This window comes from Terrapene carolina, unplaced genomic scaffold, assembly GCF_002925995.2.
Source record: "Terrapene carolina triunguis isolate 2854851 unplaced genomic scaffold, T_m_triunguis-2.0 Scaffold96, whole genome shotgun sequence".
NCBI classification, from domain to species: Eukaryota; Metazoa; Chordata; order Testudines; family Emydidae; genus Terrapene; species Terrapene triunguis.
Window position 1 is genome coordinate 53718204 of NW_020664447.1, and position 13033 is coordinate 53731236.

The 13033-nt window shown below is 38.4% G+C and overlaps 1 protein-coding gene across 1 annotated transcript in view; it reads right to left on the reverse strand.

Annotated features, from left to right (window-relative positions):
- Positions 1-13033, reverse strand: part of HEATR5A (HEAT repeat containing 5A) — a 111476-nt gene that overhangs the window by 74564 nt on the left and 23879 nt on the right. The window contains exons 10-13 of the mRNA XM_029911453.1: positions 10096-10207; positions 9001-9153; positions 5159-5258; positions 3641-3750 (exon numbers count right to left, since the gene is read on the reverse strand). Coding sequence (XP_029767313.1) covers positions 3641-3750; positions 5159-5258; positions 9001-9153; positions 10096-10207 — 475 coding nt within the window. The remainder of the gene's footprint in view (positions 1-3640; positions 3751-5158; positions 5259-9000; positions 9154-10095; positions 10208-13033) is intronic.

Genomic DNA, 13033 nt, shown 5'->3' on the forward strand with positions numbered 1-13033 from the left:
CGCTTCCCGCCGCCCCCATTGGCCCGGGACGGCAAACCGCGGCCAGTGGGGGCCGTGATCGGCCGAACCTGCCGCGTCAGCAGGTAAATAAACTGGCCCGGCCCGCCAGGGTGCTTACCCTGGCGAGCCGCGTGCCAAACGTTGCCAACCCCTGATATATACCCTCATATTTCAGAGTTTGCACTCATCAAGCAGAGCATGAATAGACTACAGCATCAAGTAGTATAATGATATTTTGATCAGTAATTTAACCTTTAGGATATTAAATTAATTTTCTTCATTTTATCAGATTAACCTTTAGACAGGTCTTTGCCTCACTGTACATAAAGCACAATGGCACGAAGTATTTAGAGTCAGCATATTTTAAGCTATCCAAGTGTCACCACTATAAGAGTATGATTTGGGATAAATTTTCTGGTGTAAAGCCAGAATTATGTCCACTACAGCTACTGTGTTGACAAACACTATCCCACACACACCTTATACAGATTACTCCTGAGGGAATTCTGTGCCAAAAAAATAAAAATTGTGCACCAAAAATATTAAAATTCTGCAGAAATCTGCATATTTTGTCAATAAATAAATGTGGAGGCTCCGGCATGGTACTGAGGAGCACAGGCCACGGGCTGCACAGAGGTGGGAAATCACCCTGTAGGCCCCTCCCGCCCCCCCGGACATGGGCTCAGCGAGGCTTCACCCGACTGTGACAAATGCAAGGGCTGGGCCTGCCCCAGAAACACCCCAGGGCCCTGCCCGTCCATGCCAGATGCACCAAGATAGCAAGTGAGAGGGACAGTCTCGCATGCATGCTCAGCCCTGAACCCTGATCCAGGTGTGCGCAGACAGGCTCAGCCCGGCAGGATCCAAGTGTGGAGGGGATCCAGGTGTGAGGTGAGAGAGTTTTGTGGGGGGCAATCTGGGTGCAGGAGGCTTGGTAGGGGGTCTGAATGTGGGGGATGTGGATGCACAGGGGCTCGTTGAGGGGTTCCAGATGCAGTGGGAATAGGACTCTGCAGAGGGGTCCAGGTGAAGGTGGTTGGGGCTCACTAGGGGTGGTTTGGGTGTGTGGGGGGGGATGGGGTTCAATGGGGGGCTTAGTAGGAGTATCCAAGTGCTGGGAGAGTGAGGCTTAGTGGGGTGGCGGTCTGAGTGTGGAGGGTGGTCTGGGTGCAGGGGTGGGGGTCCAGAGGGGGAATCTGGATGCGGGATGGGGCTCCAGATGCAGTGTTTCTCAAACTGGGGTCGCCGCTTGTGCAGGCCGGGCCAGTTTGTTTACCTGTCCCGTCCGCAGGTCCAGCTGATCGCGGCTCCCACTGGCCGCGGTTCGCCGCTGCAGGCCAATGGAAGCTGCTGGAAGCAGCGTCCAGTACGGCACACCCCAGTTTGAGAAACACTGACTTATGGTGTTGGTTTTTTATTTTTTGTTTTTGCTTTTTATATCTGAACTTCCCTGTTTCTCACTGCCATAAGCCCAATTCTTTAATAATTTTTTTCAAATCACCTTTCAAAGGGCTACCTTGCATTTTCTAGCCCCAACCACCTGTCCAGGTATTGTCTTTTAAACAATATTATACCAATGCAGAACAACTGAAAATTGAAAGAGAGAAATAGATCAACCTTATCTCCTAAGTGTTCATCTTTATCTCGTTAAGAAAAACCAGAACTGAATGAATGCCTCCCATTTCACAACTGGTTTAGACAGCACTACACAGGAAGCATAAAAAGGAGGACAAGAAATGCCATTATGGGCTGCTTGACAAACAGTATTGTTTTCAGACCATACAAAATATACAGAAATATAAAAAACAAAAAGGAAACTATGAATTGCTACACGTTTCTCATCCTTCGTGCTTGCTTGAGCCACGAAAAAAGGAACACAATGCAAAACAAAAGTAAAATATCACCCAGGACTTTCCAACATATAAAACTGGTTTATCCAGAAAATATTATACATTACACAATCACATTGTTTTCAGATCTATTTAATTAAAAAAAACAAAACAAAACAAAACAAAAAAAAAACCTTTAACATTTCTATCAGGAAATATTAAACAAGCAGCATTTGCAGAGAGGTATTATAGAGAAAAATCTATCAGAAAGAAAAGTGTCTCTGTAGTTAGCTTCTCCGTAAAACATATTTTGCTTCATTAGATAAAAATATAGTTAACTGTATTAAAAACCAAAGGACTTTGAAAATAAACTACTCCATATCCTAACTTTATATTCCCATATTACTGTGTTCCAAGTGGATGAACAGCTTCAGGACAACAACTGTCAGGAAGAATTACTTTTATATATTCCTTCTGCATGAGCTCAAGACATAATAGGTTTCAGGCTGTTTGCAGTGTCTTTAGCAACGTGACTATTGATTTGAATATGTCTTTTGATGCGTTGTGTTTGTTAGTTCTAGATCGCTGCAACATCAACGTGGGGTGGGCACTGCGCTTGCATCACTCTATTCAGACCTAAACATGCCAGATGCTATTACATTGCCTATTTTTCAGTTGCGTTAAATAATCCCCAAATATTACAAAGAAAAATAAAATTTTAATTCTATAAAGCTTTGCTCCTTCAGTAAAAATAATGAAAAGGGAAATAAGTAGCTCATCTTTTGTCTTTTTAACTCCATTCACAATTGTGTATTATACTATGTCTCCAGTATAATAACTTAAAACGAGATGATGATGATTTATCCTTCTAAAACTTTGGTTAGCTGGTACCGCTCGATGGAGCAGATGATATTAAGGTGAGAAATCCCTTCAGGATTTTGAGGTCACAGCAAAATGCAGATGGCAGGGAGGTGAATGCTCTCCTCTGCCCTGGAGAAACGTCCCACTCTCCAGCTCTCAGTTGCCAAACGCTCCAGCTCTACCTTCCAGGTCACTAAACGACTGTTACAATGAATGTGTGTACTTTCCACACTTAATTCTGTTGCAAACGAAGTTAATGGTAGCATTAAAAAAAAAAAAAAAAACCACCCTACACACAACAGAAATAATTCAAAGATAGAAGTTTCAACTGAATTAATTAAAATGAGCAGTCTAGTACTAAGCTATTCAAGCTATTATTGACCTTTATCAGGTTAAAATGCTGCTAATTATGACTTGCTATGGAAGAGTCAGTCTGTTTTAAGACTTCGCTATTACACATTTGAGGTAAAATTTAGCTCCAGCAATCTACAAGGCCCAGATTAATATATTTGTAATGTAATGGTCTAGTCAGAGTAATTCAAAGTAAATTAAACCTATTGTAATAGATGTGCAATTTGTTTATATTGCAATTATTCCTCCTGGATTTACTAATTTTACTTTTCAGTGATTCCTATCAGAGTGAGTAAACTCGAAAGTTAAATAAAAATTATAAAGGTTGCCTATCTTCTATTTTCTAGAAATTTAGGACAAAATTCTGGCTTTCTAATAGAAGGAAAGATCATAAACATTTAAGTGTGTTGCAAACAGGAAACTGAAAACAGAGTGGCTTCAATGCAATTCCGTGAAATGTGAACTTGGATGGGCATTTCAGAAAAAAAAGATGAAAACAAATCTTGCTAGCTGTACATTTGTTATTAAAGTGAAAACTCACAAATGAACCCTTAGTATTTTTCACTTAAAACTGTATTTCTTGGTAAGAAAATACATACCTTCATAAGTCTTTGGGGGCAATAAAGCCAATAATTCATAAAGTCTGTGCCTGTAAGTCATTGATGGTGTTTTTAAAGCATTTCCATACATTTTATGTATTGAAGGGAGCCTTGAAAAAATACAGAAAACACATAACATATGTTAAAGAGAGATAAAGGGTTATGTAACAATTTTCCGTTACAGATTTGCTTTAATTTGTACTGTAATTCATATTCACTACCCTTGAGGCTACATACATGACAGATGCTGCCTAATTTGCAATGCCAGCATACCAACAAGCAGCTTACATTTCTATTAACTCATAAAACCCTGGTTTCCTATTCCCAAGTGTATTTTCATGCACTATTATAGACATATATAAGCTTTTATATTGTATTGTACTTTACATGTCTTTCTTGCAGTTAACCTTTTTGTAGTTTTGTCCCACCATGGTCTAGCTGACATCCAAAAGATATTAGACATTAATGTTCTAGAGTGACAGAACAGTTAAAATACTGAACACAAAAGAGGGGAAAAGAACAACTTTGATGTTGAAAAACAGCATAAATACAAAAAGTGTCCGTTTATAAACCATTTCTGTCTCTAGATTAATTTTACACTGTGTATATATTTGTTTTACAAAATGGAACAGATGCACACATAAATACTATCCCGCTATGTGTATAAAGAGCACACAAAAATGTTATCGAGGTATGTGCATAAACAGGAAAATGTCACTATTAGTGTTGTACTTGATTGCAAAAACAATAAAAAATAAAAATACTGCAGACAAACATGGTGTCTGATAAAAATTAACAAAAAAAAAAAAAGTTATTTCATGTTCTGCTTCTTAGCATGACATGCAACACACACGACACAGGGCTTGTCTTTAGAGCTCCGTGCAGATACAAAATTTGTATCTGCATCCGCTCTGCAAAAATGGTCTGTAGATATCTGCAAATTTGTAGGGCTCTACTTGTCCTCATTACAACAGTTATCTTGAGTAACTGGAGCTAGCCTAGCTTGAGTGAGAGCATGAGTGACCACAGTGAGAAACACTCAAGCTACACAAAGTGATTTGATTAGCATCTGAGTAATTGGATTAGCCACTGAAGAGTAATTGTAGCTTGAGTTGCTGCATCCCCACTGCATTATTAGCTCCAACATCAGCTGTACTGGAACTTCAACTTCTAACCCTACAGCTCTAACCCTCACCCACGATGGGCCAGCTAGCTTGATCTTAAAACACTACGTAACATGAGCTAGAAATTTGTGTGTGTGTGTACATGAGTCGATTTAGGCACACAACTTGAATTATAGCTTGAGCTACCAGTGCAGTGAAGGCAAGCCCATAGTACTGTACCAGTTTATTTACATCACTGCTGTAGCTTTTGTACTCTGTAAGATACTACTTTAAAAGTCTATTAATATGTCTAAACAATCCATTATATCAGGAAGATACCAGAGGAATATTCTACAGCACTTTCGAACATAAAATTACAGCTTACTTTTATTTAAAAACTTAATGATGCATTTACCGTGTCAATAAATCAACAGCACATGGGAGGGGAGGAAGTAGTCTCTGAATAACTTCATCAGTAAGAAGACCACCACAATAGGAAACAAAGGTTTTGATAGCTAAAAAAAAAGAAATGGGTAGTAACTTAGTAGAATTTATTTAACTGAAAATTACACCCAATTATCTCATGGCTCATTTCAAAATAAAGCAAATAGAGAAAATACTTATAGCACTATTGATCTAGGATTTTAAAGACAAATAGGAAAAAAAACTGATTAAAATGGAAACTGCACATTTTTAGCACCTCTAAAAGTCAGGCCACTTATTTTGGCAGCATAAGCTGCATCTCCACTGGGGGTGGTGATAACTGGAAATCCCTTTCTAGAGTAGACAAGGCCTTTCTAACTGACCAAGTCACTTTCAAAAATTCTTTTTTACACCTCCATCAAGTTTGACTAGAGAGAGAAAAATGTCCAATATATTAGTATTTAAAATTCTAAAGTAAATAGCTTCTTCCCCAGTCAATGTGTATTACCAAAGATTCTCATTCACTATTTAGTTACATCATTTTGCAATATTAATTTTTTGTATTAATTTTATTTGAAGCAAAGCACCTAATTAAGAAGGCTTACAAACAAATATTATTTTGTTCTGGGAAAACATTTTTAAAGGACATGAATAAAATCCAATCAAGAACACACAACTCCCAGGTCATATCTGTATCTTATAGCTTCATTTTGCACAACATTTCCAAGATCTAACCTCTTCTCTGTGCCCATACCACTAAAAATCTTGTCCAAATCTGATAATTTCATGTGTTGCCTTCTGTTATCTCCGCCTCTATGTCCTTGATGCCTGCAACCTTGTCCCCCTTCAAGTTCATTCAAAATGCAGCCACTAAGATAATCTTCCTGGCTTGTCATTTGGACTACATCAGCATTCTCTGTAAGTCCTTCCCTCCACTGCCTCCTTTTCCCACGGCATCAAACACAAACTTCTTGCTGTCACTTTCTAAACGTAGTCCTAACTAGCGCTTAAAGTGGTCTGAAATAAGGGGGCTTTCACCATCCCCACATCTGCCCATCCCCCTGTCTAGCAATTAATTCTGATCCTCCAGCTCCCCCATCAGTTTTCCTCTCTGCAGTCCCCCATCTGTTCTATCTCCACACCTGTTTTGCCCTCTCCAGACCCAATCTGTTCTGCTCCCCAGCCTCACCTTGGGGTTTTTCATCTCCCAGACTCACCTTGGGGAAGCGGGGAGGGGTGGGAGGGGGGGAAAAGAGAGCTCCACCTGCTTCTTGTTCCCACGAGGTGGGTAAGTGGGAAAAGCAGCCAAACAGATGGTATTAAAAATGTGCACCCCTCAGCAATACAGGCTTGCCTCTTAGAATTTTTATACCCTGGGCCTGCAGGTTATTTTGACCTGCTGCACTTTTAAAGCACTGGTCCAAATCTACCGATTCAACTTATCACTCATTATTTATCATTCCTCGCCTTTGCTCTGCTGCCAATGATAGCCTCAATCACCCGACTTCTCCACTTCTCTGACAAGAACTTGCAATGTTTCTCCCATGATTTTCAAGTAGAAGAAACTCCCAGACAAAACCTGTATAGCCACCACCAAATTCTTCTTCAAAACGTCTCTCTTTAATAAGGCTGTCGATTAATCGCAGTTAACGCACATGATTAACTCAAAAAAATTAATCGCAATTAATCATAGTTTTAATCGCACTGTTAAACAATAGAATACCAACTGAAATGTATTAAATATTTTGGGTGTTTTTCTACATTTTCATATATATTGTATTGTGTGTTGTAATTTAAATCAAAGTGTATATTATTTTTTATTACAAATATTTGCACTGTAAAAATGATAAAAGAAATAGTATTTCAATTCACCTCATACAAGTACTGTAGTGCAATCTCTTTGTTGTGAAAGTGCAGCTTACAAATGTAGATTTTTTTTGTTACATAACTGCACTCAAAAAGAAAACAATGTAAAACTTCGGGGCAAGAAGTCCACTCAGTCCTACTTCTTGTTCAGCCAATTGCTCAGACGAACAAGTTTGTTTACATTTAGAGGAGATAATGCTGTCCTCTTCTTATCTACAATGTCACCCGAAAGTGAGAACAGGCATTTGCATGGCACTTTTGTAGTCAGCATTGCAAGGTATTTACATGCTAGATATGCTAAACATTTGTATGTCCCTTCATGCTTCGGCCACCATTCCAGAGGACATGCTTCCATGTTGATGACGCTCCTTAAAAATATAATGCGTTAATTAAATTTGTGACTGAATTCCTTGGGGGAGAATTGTATGTCCCCTGCTTTGTTTTACTCACATTCTGTCATATATTTCATGTTATTGCAGTCTTGGATGATGACCCAGAACATGTTGTTCATTTTAAGAACGCTTTCCCTGCAGATTTCACAAAACGCAAAGAAGGTACCAATATGAGTTTTCTAAAGATAGCTACAGCATTTGACCCAAGGTTTAAGAATCTGAAGTGCCTTCCAAAATCTCAGAGGTATGAGGTGTGGAGCAAGCTTTCAGAAGTCGTAAAAGAGCAACACTCCGATGCGGAAACTACAGAACTCAAACCACCAAAAAAAGAAAATCAACCTTCTGCTGGTGGCATCTGACTCAGATAATGAAAATGAACATGCATCGGTTCGTACTGCTTTGGATTGTTATCGAGCAGAACCCGTCATCAGCATGGACCCACGTCCCCTAGAATGGTGGTTGAAGCATGAAGGGACATATGAATCTTTAGCACATCTGGCACATAAATATCTTGCAATGCCGGCTACAACAGTGCCATGAGAACGCCTGTTCTCACTTTCAGGTGACATTGTAAACAAAAAGCGGGCAGCATTATCTCCTGTAAATGTAAACAAACTTGTTTGTCTGAGCGATTGGCTGAACAAGAAGTAGAACTGAGTGGACTTGCAGGCTCTAAAATTTTACATTGTTTTATTTTTGAATGCAGTTATTTTTTGTACATAAGTCTACATTTGTAAGTTCAACTTTCACGATAAAGAGATTGCACTACAGTACTTATATTAGGTGAACTGAAAAATACTATTTCTTTTGGTTTTTTACAGTGCAAATACTTGTAATCAAAAATAAATATAAAGTGAGCACTGTACACTTTGTATTGTGTTGTAATTGAAATCAATATATTTGAAAATGTAGAAAACATCCAAAAATATTTAAATAAATAGTATTCTATTATTAACAGTGCAAATAATTGCATGATTAATCACGATTATTTTAATCATGTGATTAATCGCGATTAATTTTTTTAATTGCTTGACAGCCCTAATCTTTAATAATGTATGTAGAAAACTGTAACCTGATAAAAGGTAGGCAGGTGGTGAGTTGTGAAGCCTGCTACTCCCTGGCTAAGAAGTGCAACCGCCCCATTATATTTGTTACCCCATCATCCCCACCCCAACCTAGCCCACGTTTATTTCATCCACCTATTATATCTTGTCTTGTAGAACATAAGCTATTTGGGGAAGAAACTGTCATTTATCAGATATTTGTAAAGTACCTGGGATAACAGGGTCCAACCTGATTGAGGCCATTAGGCGTTATTGCAACATAAATACAAAATAATAAAAAGATTAGCAACAGTTATTACATAGGTTGTTGTTTTGGAAATATAACACATCAGGAGGAGAAAAAAAACCCACCACCCCAAGTGTTACCGATATAATTGTACAGACATACACACACGCAAGCAGCGTCTGTTATGGAGGTAATTAAAAACAAGCATAAATTCTGCATTGATGTTTTTCTTTGTCGTCTGAAAGACAAATAATCAAAGAGAGAGAATATGCTAAACTTTGCTTACCACAGAGAGCACCAGCACGGCCTTCTAATGTCACTTGCCATGTAAATGAATCTCCCCGACTCCTCTCTGTTTCTAGATCTTTAGGAGATAGTGGAAAGACACACTTCCATAGTAACAGCATTCTTGGGAGATAGTGCTGGACAACAGCAGGACCTGTAAGTTTTAACAACAGTCAATTACAAATCTGAGAAACCATAAAGGTAAAATATTAAATCAGCTCACGTATGTTCAAAAAGGTCTGTACTGTTTCCTTCACCCATTCTTGCATTATTCCTTAACCTACTGCCACTGTCCCCCATTTTGTACAGAACATGCCCACTGCTACTGTTAAGGTTGTCTCTCCCAAATTCATTATAAACCTGTTATTTAGCTTTGCCAAGTTTTGTCATATAGGGACTCAGCTGAGGAACACCATAAAAGAAAAAAAAATTCATTTGGTGGAGATGTTCAGAAATGCAAAATTTCTGGGCACCTCTTGGTATATAGAAATCTCTCTCTTATCAAAGGGAAATAGAGGATTGGTGGACAGAAGTAACAGGTTCAAATGCTGAAAGGAGAATAGGAACATGCAAAGAGACACAAAAAGACTTAGTGAGGGCTTGAATAATGATTTAAATATCAGGGTCAATACTCTGACAATATTAAGCATCATTAGAGCTCAATAACATTTCATGTGCCTGACAGAGTCAGGAAGGATCGTGATATTCCCTCCATCTTGTATGCATCTTGATATCCTCCTCATCTTGTGCTGACACATATAATACCAATCAATTCTGAACATTTACAGCCATGACAAAATTTTACTGGACTAATCTTGCCAATTATCTTTAATATTTAAGTAATATTGGTCTAATCCTGCCATTGTTCTGAAGGCAGAGCTCCCACTGAGTTAATAATAAGTTTTAAGGTAACAAACAATGCTTTTATGCATCTTTTCTTACCAGAGATTTAAATTTATCTTAATAATTTTTGGATTTTTTTTACTAAGAAATATTACAGGCAAATGAAGGACTACAAGTATTAAAGCTAGTCATATGGATTTATCAAAACACATACTTTAATTTAGTCTTATATGTACTTTTAGAAACCTATTACCTAATGTCATTAGAGAAGCTACCAACAGCCATCCAGCCTGCGTTCGTTGTATTGAAATGCGACTATTTTGAGAAGCAGAACACAATAAATCCTCTGCTACTGTCATGATTACCTATTCAAAATTTGAAAAAGAAAGAGCATCACTACCTTTGTAATTGTACACAGAAATCAAACACAACTTAAAGAAAAAATGCAAATGATTATTTCTAACAAAAAAAATTGATTTTGCCCCCAGTGAAGTTATGTGCAAATTTCCCTACTTATTTCAATGGGAGCATGTTCATGTCAACACATTAATAACAAAGCCTTATGAGAAACATAAGCCCCAAAAGAGAGGCTACAGGACTGAACTATTCAGGGGACAGGTTGGCGTGGTGTGTAAGCAGATCAAGAGAAATTTTCAACCTGTCCCCCAGTACAGCAAGTTCACTAGGGCCCTGGTACAATGCCCTCCCTCCCACCCCCACTGTGTGCAAGGACAAAAATGAAGTACCGCCCTCATCCCACTTCTGTAGGAGTAGTACTACTCCCTATTCCCAAGGAGTCTCTTCCCCACGTCTTGGGTTGAGATCACTACTGAATAAGGGACTGCAAATGAGGGGGATAGTCCTTTTAACCCTCCTCCCCCTGCCTCACAATTATACTCAATCACCAATGAAAAGAAATAAAAATCAACAGTGCCTAGCACAATGGGGTCCTGGTCCACGACTAGGGATCTTAGGTGCTACGGTAATACAAATAACAAATAAATATAAAGCCATGGGACCAGTCTTCTCCTTGGTTGAGCTCAATTTGAGAGCTGTAATTCCCTCCACCCCTCTATCAAGACATATTTCTAGCATTACTATTTAGCCCACTATATGCTGGGTATTCTCCAAAACCTAAAGAAAGGTCCCTTCTCTGAGGAACTCACACTCTAAGAACGGGCAAGTAGACAGAGGTCATGGAAAAGGGAATAACAACAGGCAATTTATATACAATGTATATACATATAAATTAGCACTACAGGCAGCATAACGAAAATAGGGTCTTTAAAAGGGAATTAAATGTGGTCATGACAGGGACCTTGCAGATGAGCTCAGAGAGGTCGTACCATGCAGAGGGGGGTTGCATTAAGAAGGCGCACAGAGGATGTGTGAGATTCTGACAAACCGGTGGACAAGGCCCATCCCCATAACAGTTTCTTGTCACAGGAAGGGAGTCATTCTGACCCCAGCAGCAAGAGATGAATGAAGACAGGACTTTGGTAGTGCTGAGTGTTAGTCCAGACAGAGAACAGTAGTACTGCTCTCATGGCTATCTCAGTCTTCACAGGAAGAGTTCAGTGGAGATAGATGCTGCTATTAAATAATTTTTTCAACACAATTTCTAGAAATACCTAACTCTAGTTCTATGTTCCTGAGTAGGGTACCATTTTGCTGCTACACTCCAGCAGGATATCCAATCTCATGAGGTAGAAAAGACTGCTCAGTGGTTAGGGCACTAGCCTAGGACTTGAGAAATTTGAGTTCAGGTCCCTGCTCTGCCACATACTTTCCGTGGGACCCTGGGCATGTGACTTAGATTTTCTGTGCCTCAGCCCCCAAACATACAATGGGAAACACACCACTTCCTTACCTCACAGGGGTGTTGTTTAATTAAATACATGAAAGTCTGTGAGGTACAACCTATGGTAATGGGTGTGTGTGTGTCATGTAAGTACCTTAGACAAATAAATAGGTAATTTGACACGTAGGAAGTAAAGTTCAGTAAACCGGAAGGATGGGAAAGGCAGGAGATTTTTTGAGATTTGCTGTAAGGTAAATGTTATTTAAGTACATCACTTAATTTATTTATAGCTTAATATACATAATATTGTATATTTTTAAGCAACCAAATAGAACATATCTTTCCACAAGCCTTTTCAAATCATCTGTGTCACTCATGCTTTCCATATATTGAATTGCATTTACTGTATTTCACATTATGTCAGAGACTGTCAAGACAAGACTTCCAAGTACAGTTACAATTAATCAGCATCAAGGTAATCATCATAAAAGCTTTATAATGTACTACAGTTTTCCTTTAATTTGCACATTTAAAAAAAATCCATGATATACTCAATGAAACGAAAACATTAATTTCTCAATTCCATAATACTAATCTAAAGCTATACATCAAGTAACATAATCTGAAAGTGTGTACATTTAAAACAAAAGAAAAGAACAACCTTCTAAAAATGACACTAAAAAAAAAAAAAAACCTCTCACCCCTCACAAACCTCTACTGAAGTTATCAGATGAATGACAGGGGTCATACAACTGGCTTCATTTAATTGTGTCTTGATTTCTGACAGTATTTCCCTTCATGCACCAATAGCTGAGACTTATTTTTGAGGTATTTTTACATGAAATATAAGCAATAGTTTGGAATGTTAAATATATGCTAATATGCTACCTGTTTTGCTTCATGTGATCCTGCAATTTTAACTTCTCTCTCTCACAAGAGGAAAATACATGAATACACTATAGCTGCTATCCAGAATACTAAATATTTGATACTCCCTTTTCCCAACTGCTCTATTTAGACTGGTCTCTCTGAAATTTGGCAGCTTTCCTGAGATAGAATGGAAAACAGCTACTATAACTCTTCTATAACTGGTACAGAATTTTTTTTGTTCTGTTCTCCCCCCACCTCACCTAAGCCAGGCCATCTTACTTTATTTCTTAAAAGAAATCTTTGTTAAAGTGTTGTTTTCCAGATAAATTGCAGTCTCTCTTTTATTCTACTTGGGTATACAGTATTTTAAATGGCGCTCTTAACTATTAAGTTATTAAGCTATTCAGGCTATACTTAGTTTGTTCTCTCTTTTCCCCAACCTCAAGTGCTTTGAGTAATGAGCAAATGAAGTTTTTAACATCTAAGAATGTTCTCCTCCCCGGTCCCAAAAACAATCCCT